This window comes from Egretta garzetta, unplaced genomic scaffold (assembly GCF_000687185.1).
Source record: "Egretta garzetta isolate BGI_Z169 unplaced genomic scaffold, ASM68718v1 scaffold425, whole genome shotgun sequence".
Classification (NCBI taxonomy): domain Eukaryota; kingdom Metazoa; phylum Chordata; class Aves; order Pelecaniformes; family Ardeidae; genus Egretta; species Egretta garzetta.
In genome coordinates this window covers 4,034,060-4,056,003 of record NW_009259796.1, presented here as the reverse complement: position 1 = coordinate 4,056,003, position 21,944 = coordinate 4,034,060, and the positions used below count along the sequence as shown (strand labels likewise).

At 37.3% G+C, this 21,944-nt stretch overlaps 1 protein-coding gene across 6 annotated transcripts in view; it reads left to right on the top strand.

The window, feature by feature from the left end:
• Nucleotides 1-1,671: 1,671 nt before the first annotated feature.
• Nucleotides 1,672-21,944, top strand: part of DLG1 (discs large MAGUK scaffold protein 1) — a 102,649-nt gene continuing 82,376 nt past the window's right edge. For 5 of the 6 annotated variants that reach the window (XM_035895292.1, XM_035895291.1, XM_035895289.1 and 2 more), the window contains exons 1-2: nucleotides 1,673-1,760; nucleotides 14,751-15,023. In XM_035895292.1, coding sequence (XP_035751185.1) covers nucleotides 14,799-15,023 — 225 coding nt within the window. In that variant the 5' untranslated portion in view covers nucleotides 1,673-1,760; nucleotides 14,751-14,798. Of the gene's footprint in view, nucleotides 1,761-14,747; nucleotides 15,024-21,944 lie in introns of all 6 variants that reach the window. The other variant, XM_035895288.1, reaches the window with a different exon arrangement.

Below are 21,944 nucleotides of genomic sequence, written 5' to 3'. Positions count from 1 at the left end.
GCTTTGGGAGACGGAGAGATCCCTGTTGTTAGAAGTTTAGTTGACCATGCTTAGAGACTGCTTTTTGCTGGATAGACAAAAAAATGAGTCTTCCTGTTGGACAGGCACATGGGGGTGAGTGGGCAGGAAATGAGTGGGTTAAGCATTACAGGAGTTGGTAACTGGTGGGTCATTTCAAGCAGTTTCTTTGTAGTTTATCCTGTAGACTTTATAACTTTGTAATATTGCAGGACTCTTCTCTGAAGGGCAAGGATCTTTGTGGTAGCCTGAAATGGTACTTTCGTGTACCTATTCACAGGGTTAGTTATTATACGCTGTTTATCAGGTACTGCCTTGATGTAGTGTTCATGTGCTCCCAGACAAATGGGTTACTTGCAGTGATCTAGCAGTGATGTAGAAATGATTTATCAAGATGACAACTATTTTTGATTTAAATTGTTGTGTGTAGATCTTAGAATTCTGTTAAAAAAACTCAAGGAAATGTCTTCTATCCTGAATATTAACAATAGGAATAGCTTTTTCCAAGTTTGAAACCATTATATGTTTAGCCTTTAATGACGTGACATGCTTTCCCCGTAAACAACTATGTGTGTACTCTGTATTATAGTAGTAGTGTGTGAAAGTGAATGTGGTTATAAAATGTTGTTGGGGTGCATCTTATGGACACAGTACACCCTGCTGGAAAAGTTACATGGCTTCATCTTTCAACTTTAGCTTTAGTGAGAAAATGCATGAACCACCTAAAGTGCCTCAGAATTGGCCGAGACTACTAAGGTGAAATTGGGGTGAACCTTAAATAAAAGTGTGTTTGTAATGTGGGCCCGTGTTAGCTCCGGAGTTTGGAGGTGCCGGATCACCATGTAGCTCTGCAGTCCAGAGAACAGGTGGATAGTACGGATGCTCCTGATTTCATCACTAACTTCTAGCAGGGATCTGCTAGTGTGGGTACAGCACACTCTGATGAGGACGCATCCCTGGTGGCTAAGTAATAGGTTCTGGTTTTTGAAATTGAATGCAAATTAATAAGACCAAGACTGAATAATGTCTTTTGTTTCTGTTTGAAGACTTGCTTGCTGGGAAAGCTTAATCTGTCTAGCAGCAAAACCGCATTTTATTGTTTCATAATAAAGTTAGCAGTAGTAAATTGCTATATTGATACCCCAGTATAAAAGCTGAAACTCTTCAGCTGACAAAAAATGCTTTTGCCAGAAGTGCTAAATGGATGTATAGAAAAAAGCTGGTGGATAGTTTTTAAAGGCAAGGTGATAAATTCAGTTGGTACTGAGAGTTTCTGCTGTTAGGAAAGTGTTTGGAAGAAAAAACTAATAAACCTTTGGAAAAGGGTTTGAGGACATGTTAACTGTATGTAAATAGGCAAAATAAAATTAGGTAGCTTTATAGTAGTTCTAAGTGAAACTAAAAAGGCTGGAACCTTTTTAGACAGGATCAGTCTTTAAAAACTTGTATTCCCAGATTTTATTGCCTTGAAGTCAGCAGGGTCAGAAAATAACTACTTCTGTCTGACCTAGGTTTTCTGGATAATCTTTTCACATTTCTGTGGTGGACTGATCTTTTTCTATAATTGTTTTTTTCAGAAATACCGCTATCAGGATGAAGATACACCTCCACAGGAGCACAGCTCTCCACACATTACCAATGAGGTGACGGGTCCAGAGCTGGTTCATGTATCGGAAAAGAATCTGTCACAAATAGAGAATGTCCATGGATTTGTTTCCCATTCTCATATTTCACCAGTAAAGGTAGGCATTTTTAAAGATATTGTAAGAGTGAAGTCTTTTGATGTACTCTCCCGGGATATAATTTTGTGGGAGAAAAAAAAATGCATGAGATACAGCTGCTTAATTTTTTTTTTTTTTAATGGACTGCTCATTTTTAAAATTCACTTTGTTGACTTAGTTCCATATGTTCTGACTAAAAATGGATGATAGCCAAATGCTCAGATAACAAATATAGGTAACCGAAGATCTCGGGTATAGTTGTGACGAACACTATGGTTACTGCTGTCAGTTATATTTTGTCTTTTCTACCAGGATCCTGTAGAATCAATTTAGAGTTTGTTTTAGCAAATACTTTAATCGAAGACCTGTGTTGCAAACATAATAAACCAAATGTAATATATGCCTGTGGAGTTTTTCAGCATACAGCACCTTTATTCTCAAGACAGGTCCTGTAACTTCAAGACAGATTTAAAAATTAAGAGGACAAACTGAGTGTGAGGTTTTGAGGGGTTGGGGTCTGTAGCAAGCAGTTTTATTTTCTGGGTTAGTAGGGAAATGTAGCTTAATTTTCTGAATAGCATAATATTTTAGTGTGCCAGAAAAAATGCTGTTTTCTATTCTGTAATACTTCGGAGTCTTTATGGCTTGTTTTGAGGAAAAGGTGGAGAAAGGATTTGATACTGATGAGTATTTAGGCTTTAGAATGATGAGGTGGGCTTACATTGTGGTAGGCCTACAGTTTGGTATTTTTAGTGTGAATTGCTGGTGTGTGGCAATATCCTTTGATTGAAATTGGCAGTGTACTGTAACAAGTGCTGCTATATTTTAAGAAAAAAGTTATTCTGAACTTAGTTACGTTTCCAGATTTTTTTATTATAAAGAAAAATCTTGTTGAATGTATCAGCTCTTTGTAATTGACTTGTAAGGATTCTGCAGAGGAACCAACTGTAGTGGGCGGGTGTATTTAGTAATTGTGTTCCAGCTTTTCTAAGATTTTTAAAATGTGTATGTTGGTATTGAACACAGTTATTTGTTTTTACTTATAACACCATGAGGAACACTCTGTGTGTTTCCATAGCCTTCAGGAGCTAGACAAGCTGAATTCTTTAAGCACTGATGAATAACCTTTTTGAAGTGGGCTCTATTAACCTCTGAAGAGCCTTGTAAGAAAGCTAAGATGACAAACATTTCATTTTAAGAATGGCTAGGACCTCAATCTTCTGTTGCTTATGAAGGGAGACACCTGGAAACACACTTTCATTTGTCTAATTTCCTGAAGTTATTGACATTCAGAAAGTAATACATCACATTAGAAATAAAAAAAAAAAAATCCTCTGGCTCTGGGGACTTAAGGTCAACTCTGTTTATTCACAAGCTTTTCCAAATGCATAGTGCAGTTAGTCTTGCATTTCAGAAAGCATAAAGGGATCAAAAAGGCAAAGAGGCAAACTGTAAAACTGTCCGTAATACATGATCAAGTGTAGTGCATTTCAGAATCCAGAAACTCATAGAAATAAAAAAAAAATCTAGAGTGGGTATGTGAGACCAAAGATCTCTTTATTGGAACTGACTAGGTGTTATTTCACTGTATTTGAGGCTGTTCAAAGGGCTGTAATTGCCTTGCTTTCTTTTTGGGTGTTTGGATCTAAGGGAAACCAAACTACTTGGAATAGTTCCTGTGTTTGACTTTATTTCAGATTATTATTTCAGGTTATTTTTGCAAATAGCCAACTACAGAAATATAGAAGTGAGGATTTGATACTGGGAATATTAACATTCCATGGAAGATGACTTAATTTCTTACGTCTCTATAGTGTGAGTGATCTCTACCATACCGAGATCCTACCAGGCAGTTGCCACAAACAAGCGAGGCTTGTATTTGAAGTATTATATGGGACCCTTAATTATCTGGTTTAATTGAGCTTTATCTAACTTTAACTTTTGGTAGGAAGTATTATATGGGACCCTTAATTATCTGGTTTGACCTTTATCTAACTTTAACTTTTGGTAAAGATACTGATGTAAAACCCAGAACAGTTTTACAGAATTTGATGTACTCTACCTTTCTCTGCTCAGATGTGATCTAAGCTGAAAATTTTTTAATTTTCTAGAGGTCTATTGAATATAGAACTCTGCTGCACTATTCTGGAAGAAAGAAACCATGCCTCAATTGAAATATTTTGGAAATAGAGTTAAGCTGTGTCTAAGAATAATTACAAAATATGGTGAGGCCTTTTCAAAATACTGTGCATCTTAGGTCTCTGGGGAGGATTATTATTATACTTCTCAAATTGACAAGTGCTGGGAAATCACCATTTGATAGGAAAGAATGTGTTTAAGAGAAATATCATTGTGCAACTCATTACCATTTATACCATACACCTGATTATTTTCACGTGACTACTCTATTAATTTCAAAGCAATATATGGTAGAACTGAAATTTACCCGAGCTTTGCTCATCTGAAAACTGCGGGGGGGGGTGCGCTCCAGGTTTCAGTTGTTTACCAGCATTTTGTGGAACTTTGAATTCAGATGCTAAGTTGGCTGCTGACTTGCTTCTACCGTGAAGATTCTTTGTATGAATCATTTATAATCAGAGTCTGAGGTCTTACAGTATTTGTAGTGAGGGGTGCATTCATAGTTTTGTAGGCCTTGGGAGTCTTTATGGGACCTTTTAGAGTAAAATGCTGTTGAGCTCACAGAATTTTGGTCAGGAGATGGTTTGCTAAGTTGTTCATAGTTTTGTCATAGCTCATGCTGAAGATCAATTTAGCAACATCAGCTCTGAGTTAAGAGTGCTTTGCGTAATTTATTTGGTAGGTTGCCTTGATGCTCTGTGTGGGGTCCAGGTTTTGGCTAGTATACAAGATCTTGATTAGATTTGTTCAATAGTACATTTGATAAAGGATATTAAATGTAATAGAAGATATTGTGTTTATTACACTAATAAAATGGAGAAGATTTTTTTTTAAAAAAACACGTTTAAGTACATTTGAAATTTCAAATACAGTTACTAGTTTGAAGAACAAATGTAAACAGTGGTTTTATGATCATATGCTGCTTTTTAAGAAATGCTGCAGAGGGCAGTAGAATCAGATTTTGAGGAATGCATTCTTTTATAGCAAGACCTCTGCAGTCCAGAGCAATAACACGGAATATGAATAGATGATAGTGAAGACTGAAGATGCCTGTTTTTAACTAGCTTAAGTTTTGTTTTTGAGAGAAGCTTTCAAATTTTCTAGGACTTAAAGCAGCTTTTACAACTTGCTTGGACAGGTGGATGGTTTTCAAAGAGCAGCTTTCAATGACTAAAAAGACAAATGTGTATCTTAAATTTTTAGAGGATGAGCATGTGACTACTATTTATCAAATGTTCCACGCTAAGTACTGTGGTAAGTCAAGGTGGTTTACCTTCTTGACAGAGGGGTGGCCTACCCCAGGTTCAGGCTGGGGTAAGATACTGCATGTTTGCAGTTCGCATGAAATAACTGGTACTAGCTGTACTTGATTCTAACAGGAGACGGGGCTTACGGGCTTTGTGTTGTTAGGCTGGAGCTTTGTCAGTTTAAGAAGAAATGTATACTTGTCTTGAGCATCAAAGTAGTGAACCTGACCCAGGAGACTTCATGTCCTCTGTTCCCTGTTTAATACTGTGCGAAGAGGAACTCTTCTTAATTCTGTAAAACTGCTGGTTTTGAAATGTTTAATGGTAGAGAATACCGAACAGATAGTGAAAATGGTCAAACTTCAAATCCTTCACAAATACTCTCTCCCAAACATTTTAAAGAAGATTTTCAGGTAGGTAGGCAGCTAGTACCAGAATTTCTTCAGTATGAGGTTTCCAAATTCCTCATAGAAACCTGAGATTACAATGTGAGGTTCCTTGAGTTATTAGGAAACAAAATACGATGAAGTTGACTTGACTTTGATGTAATTGAAGCGATACATTGCTACCAAGATTGACCACTAGATGGTGATGCTACAGAAGGATTTGTTTCATTTGTAAGACTGAATTAAGCTTCTCTATCATACCTTCAGATTGCTGTTTTTGAATTTAACATTTGTTTTTATTAAATAGCGCCAACCAAGTGGAATCTGTCATAGATGCGATATGATACCAAACAAGTTTTCTAACTGTGGAGTGGAAGTTGGAGTTTTCTATCAAGGAAAAAAAGCTTTCGGTAATAGATTATTATGAGGTTTTATAATAATGGGTCATGATGTAATAAGACAAAAAAAAAATCTATCTTAAATTGCAGTAGTCTTCATTTAGAGCAACCTGGGCATGAAAGGGAAAATATTTTATTTCTAGTTCTGTATTTTAGGTGTAGACCCTGCTTGGAGCTTATATATTTTTCTGTATTATGTTTGTGTATTTTGTGTATTATGTGTTGGTATTTGGGGCTATTATTTCACTGGTAACACAGAAGCTCCAAAGGAAACACTCAATAATTTTTAAGCTACTAAATATATTTTGTACTGGAAAAGATACACCATGACTAGCGTGATAAATGTTAATCTCTATCCTGCTTTATAATAAACTCTCTTAGTATTACAGTATTCACCACAGTTCTGTTATATCCACAGTTGCCCTTCAGAATTTGCACAAGGCAGTTTTCCAAGTGTTTCATAAGTTTATAAATTATATTATGGTGTGACTGCCTTCACTAAAACAAAGCTAGACTTGCTGATTCAGAAAAGTCCCTTCAATTTTTTTTTTCTTTAACAGAGCTCTTTTTCACAGATCTATCTCTGTAGATTTTCAGCATACCACCACTCTTCAAGGGGTGTGAGAAGAATGCTTGCACTTGGTTTGTTCCTTATACACATAGTGGACATTGACAGCTGAACATAAATCTTTTGGTTGGAACACTGTACTAGCTTAATTAGTCTAGTAAGGTATCTAAAATTGCTTATTCATGCCATGCAGTAAAATTTTAATTATTGACTGAATAGCACAGCCATAAGGAACTAAAGGTATTCTACTCATTGAATATTTGGCATCTTTAGGATAGCTTTGTGCAATCATCAGTGAGATCACCAGGAATTGTGAGAAATAGATTTGTTCGGAGGGAGTATGTTAATCTTTAATTTATGGTTACATAATTATAAATTCTTGTACATATTTCATGTAACACAGTTGGCTCCTTTACTGTTCCCATGCATTCAGAAATGATCGTCTCTGTGCAAGTGATGCTGGGAAAAGACGATACTGAGCAGGTCAGGCAGCCCAGCAATTGGCCTTTTTCATCACCAGCTGCCTGTTTGATCTCATGCAAAGACCTGTCCTTCTGGCTGAACGTCGTTATATTCTGCTAGAGTACATGAGCGTCAGATAATGCAGTAAAAATCCCTGCTTCCCTGTGCCAAAGATCTTTCTAAAAAATATTTTACGCATGTGGATTAATGCTGCTTGCCCATTTAAAGCACAGTGGTAGAGTCTTCTGTGGTTATATAAGCTTATTTCAGTAAAGAAAGCTATGACTTCATAATATTATGACATTAAATGCAAATGAGTTAATGTTTTCCTATCTTTGAACAGTGAAGTATTTCAAACTGAGGTGAAACACTATTCCACATTGAAAAAGATGACAGTTTTACTGTAAAATTTTAACTACAAGAATCTTTTTGCCCAAGTGAAGCATCTGGTGCTGGGTCCAAAACTAATCTCATGACGTGCTGAATACCTTTGAACCAGTAGCCTTGCCCCACGTCGGTGCCCCTCTGCTTTATCTGCATTTACCTAGCAGTATCAGACCTGGGAGAAATTAAACTTATTCAGGCTCAGTTTGCATTAGGGCAGAAGTAGTCCTTTAGTAGAATAAAGGCAACAAAACAATTTACCACCTTTTGGTTCTATGAATCTCTGAACTGTTGGAGCTTTGGATGCTCTAGTGGGGAGGGAAGGATTACTCTATGCTTCCACTCTCAGCTACTGAGGCGCACAGCAGGTTAGATGGGCATTTTATTTGACACAGTGCTGTGATTATGAGTTTGTTGGGCAAGAAGTACGGTCTTTAGCCTTACCTTTCTTCTTGCTTAGAAGCAGTGGCCCCTGTTTTTGTGCCAAATACCCCATACTTAGTGTAGTATACACACTGTTTCAAAAAAGTTTCTAATAGTATCAGTGGTACCCAAATCTACGTGATAGGCTTTGTAATCCTAGTACAGCAGTCCACTTGACTACATGCACTGTAGTTTTACTCTGTGAAATAAATGTCTTGTGAAATAAATGTCTTATGCCCACTTAGTGTATGCCTGCTCTTTTTCACATGTTTAGACATCTTTGGAAAAGTATTTCCAGGACCTAATGGCATTTAAGCTTAATGGTTTTAAATGAACTGCAATATGAAACTGCTTATCTATTAGTGCTGTAATGCCGTGTAACAGTCAAATTGACTGTGGTATCACAGGAATGAAATATGGCAAGGTGGTACTTGTTCTTAAAATAGCACCCAGAAGGGAGAGGAGAAATGAGAACGCAGTCTAATTTATGTACTGTCAAAACATGGTGAAACTATTCTGAAGAGCAGAATCAATGAGCATGTGGAGAAATTACAGATAGGGAAGCAATGAAAGCATTTTGAAGAGAAGTTCTGCTGCAGAAATATCTGCATAAAGATCATCTTGTTGATGTAGGTTTCTAGGTTTTCTTAGATGCACACAATAGAATTCCTCAGAAAAGCTTACAGAGATGTTTAAACTGTCATGGGATAAGAAAAAAAAATCTTGGGATTTAATTGCTTAAAAAACCCAAAACAAACCCACAATGAAAGGAAAGTAAAGGGTAAGAAAGATCAGTAATCATGATGGATGGAGGTTACCAGAAGGATCTCAGAAGAGGTTGTGTTCTCATTGCATCATCTCAAAGGAATGAGAGCTCAAGGTTATAACAGATTAATGGAATAATCATTTTGGTACTCAAGTTACAGTCAAAAAGGCAAATGGAATACAAGGAATACCTGGGGAAGCAAATGGGAGTAAAACTGTTATTTTGTCACTCTAGAAATCTGCACTGTTCCTATCTTGAAGAAGGAATTTCAATCTAGAAATGGTTCATAGAAGAGGAGGGGCAGGTACTGTACAGGGAGAGATGAATCAGTTTGACTCCTCAGTTTGGGAAAGAGCTGAGTCAGGAGATACCAATAAAATTACAGTCAGTAAGGTTGGGTCACTAAAATTGTGAAAATTACTAGGGAACGGTTATTTCAGAAATATAAATTTTTATTCCGAAATACAAATTAGCAGGTGATAGTTGTCTTGTAGCCCCTAAATGCAGTGATCAGCCTGTGACTTTAGAATAATTTTGCAGCTGCCAGTAGTCTTTTGGTTTTGGCTACACCAGTAAAGGTATTGCAGCATGCATTGCTTGTCTCTTCTGCCCTTTTTCTTCAGCTGGAAGCAAGCACCTTTATTTAACTCCTTCCCATTAATCTGTATAGGAAATAACTGCTTATGTAAATGTGCATATACACACAGGCTTCCTTCAATGCAGGACAACCTCCTTTCCATGTGAACCTGAATCTTGTGCTGATAACCTTCATAGATTCCCTTCTCTTTATCTCCTGGTATGTCTTCCCTCCAGTTCCCCCCATTCCCTCAAGTGCCTGCCCAGAAGTCTTTTAGAGCTTGTGGAGCCTCTGTTAAAATAAGCTTCTCTATTCATTTGGAGAGTCTTTCTGCTCTCAGAAAGAACTGATAGTCTTTATGATTTGAGGAACTATGAAGGCACGTTCAAGGTTAGCTGTCAAAGTAATTGTAACTTCCAATTTGCCCTGGTACATTTTCCTGTTGAAATTATTTCCTGAATCCTACCCCTGTCTGAGCAGGTAGGCAAGATTACCCTGAAGATGAAGATGCTGTTTCCATTTAGAAATTAAAGATCGGATGACATGTAATTTGCAACCTTGGTTAATGTTTATGATTGTGAGAAAGTTGCAATTTCTTAGCTTTTTCTAAATGGAGACCTTTCTAAAGCTTTATGACACCTGCAGCAGGAAGACAGTACTTCTGGAGTTAGGAATATACCTGGAATAGTGGAAATCTTAAGATTAACTTGAACATACTCTTAGAAATACTAATTTTTAGACTAACATAATATTTTGGTGGCCGGTCTTGAGAGGGGGTGCTCTGCAATCTTTACTTAAAATGCCTTGCCCAAGGTCTTGATAGGTTACTACTTCTAAACTTTCTGTAATTGAAGAATATACAAATATGTGCAAAGGTGTCAATTTGTGTCTTACAGTAAGAAGCAGTTTACCAAATCTGGCCCTTTCTCAGTATGGGCCTGTTCAGCAAATTCTTGTCAGAGACAAGAAAGAAAAACTGTAACAGATGGACCATGGATTAATCCGAACATTAGAACAACCTAAGATACAGTAATCAACGTCAAGTCTTCTTAATAACTGGTTATATTCTTTGTCTGAGATTTTTCCCTGAGCTCTCAGTGCAGTTGGGTTCATTTTGATGACTGAAGAAAGCCTAAAGAGACTTGAATTAAACACAGGATGTTTTTATCGGTCTGGCGTGCCAGAAAGATGGGCCAGAGATTCATGAACAGGGTACGGAAGACCCGGCAGTTTAATCTGCACAGATTGGTAGGTTGGCTGAGGCGTTGTATGAGTAATAACATAATAATCTTTTATATTCAATATTTGTACTCAAATATGTCATTATAGAATAATCATGCCCAGGTGTTTACTTATAAGGTAGTTTCAGCAGTAATTTTGTACTTTTTATTGACTATGTAAATTACACTTGATCAAGGGCTATACTTTCAGGCCTGTCTCAACTAAAAGCTAAGATAGGCTTTCTAACGTATCTTAGCAGAAAGGGTTAATGATTTCTTTTTCCATAGCGTCCAATTTAAGTAGTGTACTCCTGGGCTTTGGCTTAGAATATTGCATATGCTTGTTAATGAGATTTGTTATGCCAGTAAAAATTTATTAAACATAGAATTCTGAAAAGTGTAAAAAGTAAATTAATTTATATCTACATTTTCAGTGGTGGTTTTTGTCCCCTGCCTGGACATTTGAAGTTGCATAGTCTATATCTGAGTATTTAAATTGAATTCTGCACAATTCTTTTGTATTTTTTCTTTTTTATTTTTGTAAAAACCTAAGTGAAACTTGAAAATAAGTCCTTGCCATTGTTTTAGGTGGTTCTTGAATTTTCTCCATTAAGTGTATCAGTTTATTCCTGTAGGGTCTGTGCTTATTTTAGCCAACATTCTGATAAGCAGGGTAGTAATCAAACTAATATAAGATGCTTTTTAAATGCTTCTGGGGTTTTGTTGTTGTTTAAAAAGGGTAATTGAGATGTAACTGCTGTTTGCATATACCAACATTTTTTGTTGCTGTGCATTTCTAATTTCAAGGTATGCATGCTGCTTGTAAAGTTATGTCCAGGAAGAATTTATCGGTGAGATTAGAATATGGCATTATAGCATGTTTTAACTTGTCCCAGCAAACTGATAATAAGAATTGGCTCAGGTATAAAGTCAGAGGAACTTCATTGCAAGGATTTGATGTTACTTTTGAACTTTAATTGTGATTATTGTATCTTGTTAATTAGCCACAGAACAAATAATGTTACTCTGCATCCACTACAAATGCAGGTGTATCAGTAAATTTATTAAGCTGTAGAAAGGTATGTGTACTAATAAGAAATCTGAATAATGTGCTGGTTTTTTGTGGTTTGTTTTATTATTTTTTTTTTTTAATCTGCAAGTTCTCTGTTCTTGCCTCACAGTAAATAGGGGCTTTTTCGGTTTGCCGTGGTGTTTGGTTTTGGGGGGGTTTTTTGTGTGTGGTTGGTTTGTTGTTTGTGGTGTGTGGTGGTTTTTTGGGGTGGGGTGGGTTTTGCATTTTTGGGGGAATTTTTTTTGTTTTTATTTTATCCCCATCAGTTCAATGTCCAGACTATGAAAAGGGGTGATGGAAGCTCTCAGCTCCCCTTAGGACTTCCTGAGATTCCATGGTGAGGCTCCTTGTTTTACCTCCTGACACAGTCATTCACAGATGGGGTTTCAGCTGCCACCTTTGTGTTGATGGTTCTTAGATTGTCACGTTTCTCTGGGTATTTCTTTTTCTGTCCAAATAGCACTTCCTCTGATTTCTACTTGTAGGTGTTTGACTCTGTTGAAATGCTCTTTGACCAAAACAAGCCTTTGTTTTTACTCCTACCCATCGTTCTTTCAACTGTACAAGTGATCATTCTCCTAGTCCGGACTCCTTTGCATTATCCTGATGTTGTATCATCTCTTAGAGTTATGCTGTGCCTTTATCTTCAGGTTGCTTTGTATCTTGTAAAAATCAGGATTTGTCTTATCGCCACAGTACAGGCTCCATCTACAAATAACTGCAAATGTATCTTAGGCATCAGCAAATCTTGCTCGATACCATTAATATCCATATGGAGTGTAGGTGACACAGATTGCTGCCTTGTGTCACCAGTGTGATTGCATAACCTCTTCCTGAACTACTTTTCTGGATTTCTGTCTTCATTGAAATGAGACGTTTCCTTGGAGGTTTTTTTTTTTTTTTTTTTTTTTTTGTCCAAATGAGCCTTTCCTGAAGTGCTGATTTCTAAAGTCTTTTTTTTTGGTGATGCCACAGTTGATGGTCGGGTGGGTGGGAATCGTCTTTCAAAGAAAATACCTTAAACCACAGCAAACCTGCCTCATCTTCAGACAGATTGATACAACAGCAACAAAAATAAGTACTCAATACATTGCTTGTCCGAGTATCATGTTTCATTTTCAGAATTTTAAACAGTATTCTCCTATGTGACTCAGTTTGAAGCCTGTGGAGACGCACAGATATTAATCTCCTTTGCGCATGCATATATATATTTTTATATATATATATATAAAAATTGAATTCTTAAAGATGTTTTTTTGAAAGTTACACTAATATTCTTGTGCTCTCAGATCTTTTAAAACGTACAGGATTGACATTCAAGGCCGTATGAAGAAAACAAGAAAAAAATATTTTCACTTTGACTCTTCAGAAAAAGACTCAGAATTCAAAGCAAAGATGTAGTTTGTTCCAAACATCCTCAATCATAGCCAGGTATTAAGGAATTTCTTCAGTAATAAATTCATAGGCATTTTTCAGACTAGGTATTTCTTTTGAGTCTGGAAAAAGTTAGAGCTCAGGTAGAGCTGCAATCTTCCCATGAAAAGTTTGTCCATTCAAATGGATCATTGCATCTACTGCGTCTCAGGCATTTCTTTACCTCCATTATCTATCTTATGAACATAGTTTTGAGGACACTGCACAGGTCAGACTGAGTTTCATATGACTTACACTGATAAGCCATTGTATTTAATGAATATTAATAAAGTTTGAAAGTTGTACTCGAAATATTTATGTGATGTGTTATTAAGCTGTACTAATGATTAGAAGTAAATGGTGCATTGATCTTGTTACCAGTTTTAAATTAATGTACTTATTATTTCTGCTTGTAATTTAAGCTCTCGGGGGGAAAAAATTGTTATACAGAATAGGATAGCTGTCAGTAAGAATTTGTTAAACAGAAGAGCATACTGCACCGAAAAAAAAGTATATGGGGGAGTTTGGTAATGCCCACTAAAACGCGCATTATGAGTCAGTGGATTTGTAGATTCATGTTGTTGTAACTTGTGGCAGTGTTGTGAGGAACTCTTCTGCCTTTGTTCATCATACTGAGTTTTTCTTTGTTTTGAAAATGTTTGCCCTGGTTTATTATGGTTGTGACCATTAGAGCATTTTGTATACAAATATACCACAAACAGTTTTTATAACTTTTTGTTGGATTTCTGGAGGCAAGCTTGTACTGAGAGCCTTGACACTTAACTGCTTTCCCAAGTAATCTCTTCCATGCGAGCTGGAGGATTTTTCTTAAAATAGTTGACTACAGAAATTTGGTAAATTCTGTAAGGTAACTTGAATTCTTACAATCCTTTTGATATTTGCTGTGTGACTTCATTTTTACTGTGAAGAGAGCAGAGAAAATGCACACACATAGCAGTAATAATCTTGTGATTTGCATTGGAAATCAAAGTAATTTTACTGAAAATTCATTAGTGCATAGTAAGAATTTTTCTTTTTTTTTGCCAATTTTTTTTTTTTTTAGTTTTGAGAAATAATCTTGTCTTCGTATTATTGCTATCCTATTATGCTTACAGTATTCACAGAATTTTGGAAATAGGTGTTATGATCGTGACACATTATTCATAGAAAAAGAGCAACAGAGTGTTGACTTCAGGTGTTTAATCTTAATATCTGTAATATTCTTGCTGGTTAAACAAAAAAACCCCAACAAAAGCACCCCACTAGACACCCACTGATATGCAGCACAAGATGACTGTGTTGTGGCACAGTGATATCTTCCCTCTGCAGCTGTCTTATGCACTAAGGGGGGGAAGAAGAAGAAAACAGCAAACACTTCTTTGGTGAATATTTTTTCTGAACATGTTTTTAAGGTCTTTTTGCCCTGTGAAACTTTTCAGAAACGACAGAATCAGTGAACAAATGCAGTTATACTGCGTGCTCCCTGTTTTGTTCGGTTCAGGTTTATAATTTATGCAAGCAAGGAAATGAAAAGATGCTATTGGATCTTACTACAGGCAGTGATTGAAACTTGGTTATTTTTGATCCATGCTTTCTCCACCCAGTAGCTGTTATCATGCACCACCATCCTCAGAGCTGTGAATTCGTAACGTGCTGTACCTGCTACCCAGTTTCTCTTAAATATCTGTTGTCAGCGAGGAAGGGAAAACAAGCTTTCAATCCTGTGGGTTCTGAAAAAGGAAAAATAAGAAAAAAAAATTGCTTGCTTTTTCTTTTTAATTGCTCAAGATTATGCTCATGATTGTAATCACAGATAGCGAGGGGATGTAGGGGGTGGAAAAGCTTGGAAGAAAAATAGCATCAGCTATCGAGAATTTTGTTTTCCTGGTTTGTAAACGATGCTGCTGTAATTCTATCTGCATTTTTTTTTTTTCCTGCTCATTCACCACTCAGCAGCTGGTAGGGAAGTAAGACTGCCTGGCAACCACCTGCAGAGCTGCAGAGATGAATTACATTTTCGGAAATAACACACTCCTCTATTCTCGCACCAGTCGAGGCAACACTAGCTCAAGCCACAGTTCTGTAGGCCCAAAGCACAAGCAGTGGGCAAAGAAAGGCTCGACAGATGAGTTACGGAATGAGCCTTCCCGTTGGCAGCAGATAGTTGCATTTTTCACTCGGAGACATGGTTTCATTGACTGCATTTCTGTTGCTGCCAGCTCCACCCAGGTAATATGCCACTTGTTGAAATTATTGTGTCTGCATGTTTTCTGGTTAGTTGCTAGTCAGAAATAGCCATCTATTTATATATGCATGCTTTCATATAATCTGTGATTTATGAATGGTGTTTTCTGTCTGCTTTCATTTTTGTATTTTACAGAGCTCTATAATTTTTAATATTAAAGCATGAAAATGGAAGCATTTAAATGAAATCTGATTTTTTTTAAAGTTGTTTTGCAAGTGGTGAGCCTCCAGCAGGTTTAAATATGAGGTATTTTAATGAAATACTGAAAAATGTAGGTTGCATTCTATTGCCTAGCCCTGGAGGGGAATAATGTAGTTAAGAAATACCAATTTCATAGCTGTAGTAAGATGACAGTTCAAATAAAGAGCACATATTTCCTGGTTAAGGAATTGTATTTGAAAGATTAAATAATTTAAAGTCTTAATTATATGTAGCACAACAAATTCTATTCTGTATCAGTTTTCTGGGGTTTTTTGGCTGGTAATAATCCATAAATAAGATTAAGGAGTGTCTTCCTTACATATATACAGTTAATAGTGCAGTCTGTAAGAAAAATATGACATTTTTCAACTTGACTGTCAATCTGGTCTAAGTGATGTTTTTAGTAATCAGGTAAAAGGAGGCAAGCCAGATTTCAAGTCTGGATTTTGCAGTGAGTTTTTAAGGTTGATGTCGAGAGGAGTTTAAACTTGTTAGCATTAGCAGATTAGTATCTCTTTGGATAGTGCAAGAAAGATAGCTATATGGAAGAATGCTGAGATGTCAGCATTGTTTAAAAATGTGAGATTAGATTTATTTTGCTTACTGTCAACTAAATTCAGATTCAGTCAAGAATAATTGCTTTCTTGATCTCCTACAACCTGAAATGCTACAAAAACTTGTAAAAAAAGGAAAAATTTGTTATCCTCAGACACCGTAATATTATTAAGATACTTTATATCTGTTGGTAATTGTTTCAGAGATGATAAACTGGCGCTTCCTCTGGAAGTCTGCTTATTGCTGCCTGATTTTTGCTTGTGAATTTAGAATAAACAATGAACAGGAGGTCTTAGAAGGTGATTTTAATTTCCTTGTTGCAAATGTATGTGAATGTCAAAGAGAGATCCTGTAGTTTCTGTAATGGGTCGTTATACAACTCGGTGATGCATTAGGTAGACATAATAGCTTTTAAGTACTGTTATTTTTTTAAAAACAAAATACACAGTATTAGCCTTTTGAATAAATACTGTGGTTGCTCTTATTTGTTTAATGCTTGAACAAGTAATATTGGAATGCATGAAACTTGCAGTTGGATAGCCTAGTCAGGACTGAAAATTTGCTGATAGATAGGATACCGAATAGCTTCTGCTTTGAGTGTGGGTTGGACCAGACAAGGATCCTGAGATCCTTTCAAATCAAAGCTGTGATTCTGTGAATATCCCAGTATTTGTTCTATTTTTCTGCTATGAAAAAGATAGCTTACCTCTGTGAAAGCCTGCCAAATTTTTTTTGTAAGTCTGACAGTACTTCTGTTAAAAAGAACTGCTGATACGTGCTTGTGGCCAGAAGGAGGGGAAAAACCATAAAATATTTTTAATTGGTTTTAAAAAAACTTAATGAGCATATCCAGATGTAATGCACTGAAAACATAAGAGCTTGTTGAAGCCTCTTCCTCTGGAAAGATGCTGTACTGTCCTCCTACCTTATCCACCCATTGCAGCTGTTCTAGCCTCAGGGAGGGAAAAAGACATTTAGAGATTGCTCATTGTGGTGCAGTTTTGTTTTTCAGTTCTCTTAATTTTTTTTCTGTGATGTAGTGTTCTGAAAATTCTTGACGACTTTCATTTGTTCGTTTAAGATACACCCTTGTCACTTGAATGTAATCACATTTGCAGAGTCCAAATAAATAATTGGATATGATGTAATTCTCTAACCTTGTCTGTTGAAATTCTACTTGTGATGATGGGCTTTATGTATTCTTACTGTTGCGACATCATAATTTTTAACATGTACAAAACCAAACTGATGGTTATTTTAAAGTACTGGTCTCCTACTTCCCTACATAGCACCTATTTTTAGCTGTTCCTTCATTTGCTTGGCTTCCTTGGATGGCGTGGGATGGCTTGGAATGGTGATACTTGCTTAGTTCTCTCCATTACCAGTGAAAGGGAAACAACTGGAGATGGGGCTGTATGCCCCTGCCCTTCTCTTGGACTTGCAACAGGTCACCGTCTCCCCGGCATTCAGTGCAGAAAACACTCTGATCACTAAACCCCCCCCAAAATGGAATTCAAAGGTGGTTTCCTGCTGCTTGTTTTGTGCTGGCCTTTGGAGGAACAGCTTTGTCTCCTCTGTGAGCATGTCTGCTGGCGAGCTGAGGCCCCACCTCAGAGGCGCACGTAACTCCTGTGTTTGGTTGTTGCTTTAGCGCATCGAAAGCCCCCCACTTTGCCTAGGTTCTTGCAGTTATTGTATTGATTTTTGGTTTTTGGGGTAGGGTGTTTTTTGAGTGGGGGGGGTTGTACCCTAAAGCAGCAAGGAAGAAATTGGTGGTGGATATGGTAGCACTGCTTTTTGCTGTAGCTGTTGCTGGGGTTATGCCCAAAAGAATGCATGTGTTCACAAATGCATTGCGGCATGCAGGACTAGTCAGGAGTGAAAGGCTACTGTAAAAAACCACAGCACCCTAAAGACTAGCAATCCATTTTCAAACATTAAAGGTTACTTACTGACTAGTATTGCCCCTTTTTAATGTTATTAGAAGATTCAAATCCACCTATCTCTCGTAGGAAAAAGGCAGCAGTGGAGAGAGATGGTGTGAACAGATACAAACGAAGACAGTAAAGTGGTCATTCTGACACTCTGCTTGTGTCCTGCCCTAGCCAAGGCCTCCAGGATGCTTTGCATGGAACTTGAGGTGGTTGTAGTGATTTGTAGACTTTGCATTACTTCAGTAACAAAGAGTTCCGTGATCAGAGACTGCAGTCTGTCCATAACATCCCTCTGGGTTAATACCTGTTCCGTTTGCTGTGGTGAACTGCTGTAGAGGTAGCAATGCCTTCCTGCCCCAGTAACCACTCCGGTCTCCTTTATAAAGGAGTCTGGGCAAGCTTATTCAACGTGCTCAAGCATCTGAAGCCTTTCTTCCTTCTTTCTTCTGCATTCCCTGTGATGAAGAGTTTGTCACTCAATTACAAGAATTAGAGAATTTGATTAGAAGCTGGTGTCTCAATTTTTGTCAGCAAATTTATTAATTTCTTTAATAAAAGCCAAATCTGTGGCATAAAATGGAAGATAAGGATAAAAACATACAGCAAATTGATGCTGTCGCAAGGGTGACTAAGCAAGCCACGAGCTTAGTAAATGTATAGATACACAAATGAAAAATACTGGGTAAGTTCAAGCGCTGTCCTCACAAGAGATAGGCATGTTGCATCAACCAAGACAGCTGTATCCAGGGCAGTTCTTTTCCCCAAAGTCTTTCCAGAGCTCAGAGAAGCACTGGTTCTTGACAGTGAATACAGCTATCATGTGGCAGAATGTGTGTTAACTGTCAGTAGTATTTGGCCCATGTTGTGTTACAAATTCAGAAACTCTGATTTGTCTGAAACTCACATGGCATTGGTTCTAACAGCAATGCATTTAGGCTATTCTTAGCATGCAATGTAGTATCACAGGCTTCTGGCATTTGATATTAAAAAATTGTTTAGCTCTTTGAATATGCTGTGCTAATTTGTACTTCAATTTTTTAGGACATGTTTTAGGTAAGGGGGGGTGGTTAGAGGAAGGGGGACAGAAAACCCCTCCTAATTCCACTTATCCATTTCAAAAACTTAACTTTAAATTCCAGAGCTTATCAGCTGCTTATGTGAGTTGTTTGAGCCCAGTCATTTCTTGTCTTTGTATTTCTTCCTTTTAAGATATTGATAAAAGTTTTACTGTATGCCATTACTCCTAGAATATTGCTTTCAGATTTATTGAAATATTATGAACATAGTTCTAGCATGTATCAAATGCTATATGTAATCAGACAACAACATAGAGGTGTTGTAAGGTGGGTTTAAAAGATAATGATTAAAAAACCCCAGGTCTCTACCCTAACCCCTTTTTTTATTGTACTTTTTACAGTTCAGGAATTGCAAAAAATGATTTCTTACAGCAATATTTACCATCCTTCCTATACTTTTGGTATGTTCAAGTATATATTTCTAGACATACAGTTCATAACACTAAGGCATATGCTAAAAGTATGTGAGATAAGAAAAGATAAAATAGTTCTGATCTAGTATATGGAGGTTTAATTAAACAAGCAGAAGTTGAAAATCAAAAAAAAAAAGAGGGGCACTTGGTGTAAGACATGGAATTAAATCTGGAACTTGCAGTGGGAAGATACTGCAACTTACAAGTTCAGAGACTTGATAGCAGCTTAGTTACTAAGTCTTAGCATCCCCTCAAGTTTACAAGTGACACTGGGATTTTGTTAATGCCAGCCATGGCATAATGTGGAATTCTTTATTCACAGGATTGTTTTATTTGGTATATATTTTTTTTTTGGGGGGGGGGGTATTTAAAGAGGTGATACAGTAAAGAAGAAAGGAGTTACAGGAGTAACTGCAGGGAAGTTCATATGAGTACACAGAAGTGTTGTCATTGTTAGATTTATAATGCAGACTTTTCCCTGAGTTTAAAATTTAAGCATACATTGCCTGGAAATTGTTGCTGCTAATATTGTGATGAACACATGAGAAAGCAGCTTTAAGTAGTATTTGCTTTGGATTATTTTAACTATAAGAAAACACCTTCTGAAACTTAAACAGAAGTTTTTACTAAGTTTCCTTCTTATTCTTGATTTTTAGCTATGTAATATCACACATCTGTAACAGTATGAATTTATTTTGAAAATTTTAGTTCTGTCACTGGTTACGTTTTCCATGAGAGGGCATTATAGCGGAGATAAAAATGGTATGAGTTTATGCCATGAGAGGAATTCATTAACATGTGTTTTAATCAATAGACTAAGAAGTGGGAAATTCTTGACAATATAAACTCAAGCCTTAAGGGACTGTCTCTGGACAGTAAACACTTGAATTTTGTAAATGCTTTCTAACTGGGTACGGTGGAGATGGAAACTTCTCAAGACCGTGAAGTTTGCTTGACATTTAAAAAAAATTGCAGTTTAAAAACCATATTAAAATCAGTAAGTCTTGAGTATGTGATGAATCGTGTAATGTCATGTAGGTTGTGTTAGCACTGTGCTGGTTCCTGCTGTTGTCTCTGCTCTTATGAAGTCCACCAGCAGGCTCATGGAGTAATGGGGGTGTGCCGCTGCTTCCCAGACCCATGCCCGTGGCTGTGATGTTGGCATGTGTGGTGCCTTGCTTCAGTTAATCACTTGCAGCATGGTAGTGATGATAAGAACTGAATTGGTGCTCCAGCTACCTGCAGGCACTGCTTGCTGCCAGAGGGTTTTAGGTTCCACTTTCTTTCACCTCTTCTCTTACAGCTGTTGTTCTGTCTCACTGGAGCTGATAACAGAATTTCTTTGTATTTCTGTTCCATTGTATCTCAAGAAAATTACCTTTTCCAGAATGAGTCAGAAATCTGATAAGCAAAGGTGAAGGGGGCACAGAATGTTTTGGTTTTGGAGTACTGCTGCTGCAGGGGCTTTCTGTCTTCGTTGTGCCCAAGGCTCTGGAACTTCAGGCAAGGCAGGCACTGGATCCCCTCTTAATCCCTTGTCTTCAGTTAGTAACTCAGGTGGACTGACAGGGTCTAGCTCTGTGAAGCCAAGTGTGTGGAAACCTGTGAAAGAGGTATGACTCTTTATTTCTGTTATATAACTTTGCTAATTTATTTTATATTGTGATAGTTGCCCTCTCAGCTGAGGCTTGTATTGATTGACAAAGTGTTTTGAAAGTCAAATACAGGCCAGTCTGTCTTTCACCAGCTGTCAGCTTACTAAATGGCTCTAGCACGGCCTCTGCGGTATAGCATTTCTGTTTTCCTGCCAAAGCTGCTGTATATGTTTCAGTTAATACAATTATTAAGTAAATGACTGTCTGACAGAACCAGTGAATCTAAAGTGGACACCATCTTCTTCCTGTTCTTCTATTTTGGTCTGCAACAGCAAGAGCACTCACAATTATGATTAAGGATGGACAGGATGATTCTTTTAGTTTGAAGAAGCTAATGCAACAGAAGTGTCTTAAATGTTTTTAGAAAACTTGATTTTGTCTTTTAGAATTACCTACATCCATGCTTGAAGGCTGTCCTGTGTTCTGCAACTTAAAGAGACTTTTAGTTTATACACAGCTCAGAGTCTTGGTAAACTTTTGTGTCCACAGTCTGTCTGGGATTTATAGTAACTGAAGGAGAGAAATTGTTGTCTTGTTAAAACAAGATAAATTGAAATCCTTACGTGTACACTAGCTGTGCAGTCTCTTTTCAGAAGAATTTGGTTCTCTCTTCTAGAACCTCTTTTGGGGCCAGTGCTTTCCCCTGTACTCCAAAACAGAGGAGTTAGTTGAATTTGTCTTTATGAATAGCAGTTACTTCTCAAAATTTTCAGTGAAGCAGGTAGGCTCTTCACCACCCTGTCAGATGCTATGTTCATGTTAAGCCAGCACTCTCAGTCCCTCCATGTTATGCCTCACAAAATAGATGGGAGCATTCCTGTGAACCTTGTGCCATCTGTCAAGGAAGCCCAGAAAAGTGTGATACAGAGGCCAAATTCAGTACTGAGATCTGACTTCTTGCTAATACCACCACCACCACCTAGCAAGTCTTCCCTGAAAGTAGCAAAGTAGCATTAGCAACAGTCATTTCTATGCCAGTCAAAGTTAGGTCAATATGCTCCCTAAAGGAGTCTGTCATCCCTGCCGCCCTCCTCCCCCCCCCCCCCAAAGCCCCACTTTTTTTTTTTTTTG